The 4054-nt window shown below is 47.6% G+C and overlaps 1 protein-coding gene across 1 annotated transcript; it reads right to left on the bottom strand.

Moving 5' to 3' along the window:
* Window positions 1-801: 801 nt before the first annotated feature.
* KDM4F (lysine demethylase 4F) lies at window positions 802-2718 on the bottom strand. Its single transcript, XM_032165891.1, has one exon. The coding sequence runs from the start codon at window positions 2716-2718 to the stop codon at window positions 802-804; it is 1917 nt and encodes a 638-aa protein (XP_032021782.1).
* Window positions 2719-4054: the final 1336 nt, after the last annotated feature.

Below are 4054 nucleotides of genomic sequence, written 5' to 3'. Positions count from 1 at the left end.
ATTAAGATCTGTGACTCTACTTTTATGTTTGTTCTTTCCTAGGTATACTTTTGCCATTCTTTCATCTCAATCACTTTTCTTCATCACTTTTTTTGATACATCTTTTATATAATTCTAATTTTAAAAACATGTATTAAGGATTTTTTTTCTTTACTTTGCAGATACACACTAGAGATAGCAAATTTAATACACATCAATAACATTACAAAATATCTCTGGGGCCATGAATGGCTAGCAGACTCAGTTGGTCTACAGGTCTAGTTTTGTGCATGAACAGTGGATGGTAGCCTGGGGTGGAGTGCATGTTGCAGTTGAAGGATTGTGAGAAGCCCCAAAACTCACTGGGGCTGTAGCAACGTCCAGTGGAATCCAAGGCCAGAGAAACAGAGGACCAGATGGAGGGTAAAAATGAGGGATTCAGTGAGATTCTCAGCATCATCCAATGTAAGTCCAAATTACTGTGGGATCTGGACCCATAGCACTGTAAGGGAGGTATCCTAAGGGCACAAAAGCAACAAGTGCTGTCCATGGTATCTGGCCATGGTGAAGGCCACAGGCACAATGATTAGGAGAAGACTGAGAGTCCCTGAGAGATATTACAACATCCTACGGCAACCTTTGGGGTGGGGAGTTCACTGGCCTCTGGGAGCCCTGGTTGTCACAATTGGAGACAGCATCTGGGGGCCTTGGAAATTTGTCAGTTATTAGAAGTAAAGAATCTTCACTGTGGGGAGGCCCAGGCCAGAATTGTGCTTGGCAGGAATCTTCTCTGATTCCTGGGGTTGGGATAAGAAGTAGCTATCACTTGACATTTGACACCATATTCAATAGCCATGGGTCCAGAGGATTGATCATGCGTTCGAGAAAAATATCTCCAAAATTAGTAGTGTATCTCTGTCTGGCTTTAGCCCCAGCAGATGACTCAGGGGCCCAGGAGATCCTGGAAAACTTAGTTGGGACCGGAACCCTAGAGGCATAAGAATGGTCCATTGCTGCAATCTTGGCCAGGTTCACCGGGGATTTCCAGTCCCCACCAGTGTCCCTGGACAATGTAATCAAAGGCACAGTGACACTGGGAGGAGTCATGGGGACAACATCAGGAAGACTACTAGCAGCGCTGTCGAGGGATAGCAGGCAGGGGCCAGGGTGCATGGGTTCATCAGGATCCAGTGGGGGCCCCAGGGGTTGAAGATCAGGGGCACAACAGCAGCCAGAAGCCTTGGCAAAATGTGGAAGGCCACCACTCAAAGGTGCGAGTTTGTCTGTCAAAGCTTCATCAGAGAACTGGAGCTGAGGTTTGCGGCCTGGAGCTCTGCTCCCTGTCCCCACTGTGAGGCGCCTCTTAGCTGCAGACTGAACAGTTGTCTCCTCAGTCCCCAGTTCTCGAGGACGACGACCACGGCCTCTACCACGACCTCGACCACGACCACAGCCACGACAAGGACCCCGCCTTCCAGTGGAAGGGGGAAGAACCCAGGCTGACGTCTCCAGGGTTTGGATTGCAGGTCCAGGCACAGCGTCGGTACTACCGCCCTTTGGGTTGAAACAGAGCCCTGGGGCCACAGTCTGTGTGGGACAGCTGGTTCTGTGGTTCCGGAGATGCCTCAGGCCCAGAGCAGCTCTCTTAAGTGCTATGTCCTCCCTCCAGTTGCTCGGCTCTTGGCTTTCTGCAACCCTGGGCTCCATGTGATCCACAACAGTCAAGTCTTGCCTGTGTTTCCAGAGCTCATAGCTCTGTGGTTGCAGGATGCGCACAAACGCGTCCATGGAAAAGGCCACTCTCGCCTCCCCACAGCTACACTGTGAAGCCACTTTGCCATAATCAATCCATCGTGGAGTGGCAAAGTTGATGGCCTCTGCACAGTTGAAGCCGTGATTGAAGCCAGCATGGTAGCCATAGGGAAAGGTTACTATGAACTCCCCAGCCTCCTGAGTCATGCAATTGAAGGGGATCCCATTCTTTTTGAGAACTGTAGGCGAGATGAGGGCCACCTTGTGCCGCAGGAAGCCCTCACAGCTCCGGGAATTGCCTGGGAAGAGCTCCCTGGCCAGGCGTTCCAGGCGCTGACCGTGTTCTGGGGGCACCACGTACCAAGTTTTGGGCTCCCCAAAGTGCACGTAGTTGATGCTGTAAAGGTCCATGTCCTCCGTGTGCCAAGCGAACGTGGTCTTCCACATGCCAAAGTACAGGTAGGGTGTGTTGACACCCTCGATGACAACCCCACATTCCTGCTCCAACAGGTCCAGAATTGTTCCCAGGTGTCCTAGGTTCCATTGTTTAGTGCTTTCTTCAAATAAGGAGCCGCTGATATCAGCACCATAAATTGGTGGATTACCAGGGTGGCTCTTCCAGTATTGTTGCTCCAAATCTCTAAAATTCTGGTGTGGCGGAGTCTGATATTTTTTACTGTTTGCCAAGTGGCGATACTCCCTCACGGTCATGGCTTTCTTCTTTTTATGGTATTGAGTAAACACACCTCCCTGCCCAGAGGTCACCTGCTGGAGGGGAGTGGCTACTAAGATGTCTTCGATATCATCGTAAGTCTTTCTGGCTTTCCATTCCTTGGGTGGAATTACCTTGGCGAGGCCAGCTCGGTGTGCGCCTTGGGACTCCATGTGAGCAATGTATTTGTTGAAATCTGTAAATTCTTCCATGGTTGGGTAAAAAGTCATGATGGTATGACTCGTGTTCTGGGGACTGGAGTGCACAGACTTCATGGCTGCACACAAGAAGCAGCTGACTCCCAAGTTCTTGGGTGTCTTCTAGATGCCTGAGAGTGCTGGGGAGGAATTTCTTTTCTCCCCTTTGTTTTTCAAAATACTTTGGTTTATCTGTGAGGGAGTAACTCACACTTGAACTTTTGAACAAGTGAGATCTTTCAGAGGCTTTCTGACTTCCCAGGGGGACTCTGCTCTAGTCAGTATTTTTTTGTCGAAAGAAAATAGAATATGTCCCAGTGGGGCAGGCGCCCCAGCTGGAGTCCCAGCTCCACTGGCAGCTCTGTGAGTTTCCTCAGTTGGGGGTGTCACTGTGAGGCTTCTCTTGATTCTCAGGCTTGGGTGCCCCAGTAGCTGGTAACTCCACTGTACCCGGGCGTCTCTTCTAGGAAATCAAATCAATAAACCTGAACAACGACACAAAATACAGAATATTTGAAAATACGTGTATAACCAGACAAAAGAAATACTCAACTAGTATTAAGCTAAACTAAAGGGTATGCTGTGTTAACATCAGGATATAAGGTCAAATAATAAAACAGAAAAAGAGCAGCATCTAATCAAACTAAGAGTGAAAATAATCAAGTTTGCAAAGGAATGAATTAAGCAATCCACTCAAGAAACTGGATGCATTAACATCAAAGGAAACAATGAAAATAAAGACACAAGCAGAAACCATTGCAAAAGGAAACAGAACCTCCAATAGGAATGATGACAAAAAACTAAAACTTGACTTTTCAAAAAGATGGTGAGAAGTAAAAAGCCATAGGCATGAAGAGAAAAGAAAATACAAATGAAACAATTGAGATAACTTAGGAGGCATAGCTAAAAATCTTGCTGAGATGTTTTAAAAATTTTAACTGAATCTTATGAGCAACTTGAGTGAGAATAATTTTCTCAGTAGGACAAATATCAAAAAGTGCTCTAACAGAGAAATCAAATGACCTAACTTCCACCAAAAACTCACAATTCCTGATGAAAATACTCCAGGACCCAGAGAGAAGGTTTCCTCTTGGTAGCTGAACTCCAAATGCAGCCCCCGGTTGCAAAGACCCTGGCTTTATACCTGGGCGGCATCCTAACCCAATCAGTGCCCAGTTAATGTAATCACTGGGCTGGGTCCAGATTAGGCATCCCACCCGTCTGTGCCCCTCCCTTTTGTTTTATATTTAAATCCTAGAACAATGCTAAGTGATTAAAAGTCAAGTTATGGGCCGGGCGCGGTGGCTCACGCCTGTAATCCCAGCACTTTGGGAGGCCGAGGCGGGCGGATCACGAGGTCAGGAGATTGAGACCATCCTGGCTAACACGGTGAAACCCCGTCTCTACTAAAAAT

The sequence above is a fragment of the Hylobates moloch genome, unplaced genomic scaffold (genome assembly GCF_009828535.3).
Source record: "Hylobates moloch isolate HMO894 unplaced genomic scaffold, HMol_V3 SCAFFOLD_11, whole genome shotgun sequence".
Taxonomy (NCBI): Eukaryota; Metazoa; Chordata; class Mammalia; order Primates; family Hylobatidae; genus Hylobates; species Hylobates moloch.
This window is presented reverse-complemented; position numbering and strand designations above follow the sequence as displayed.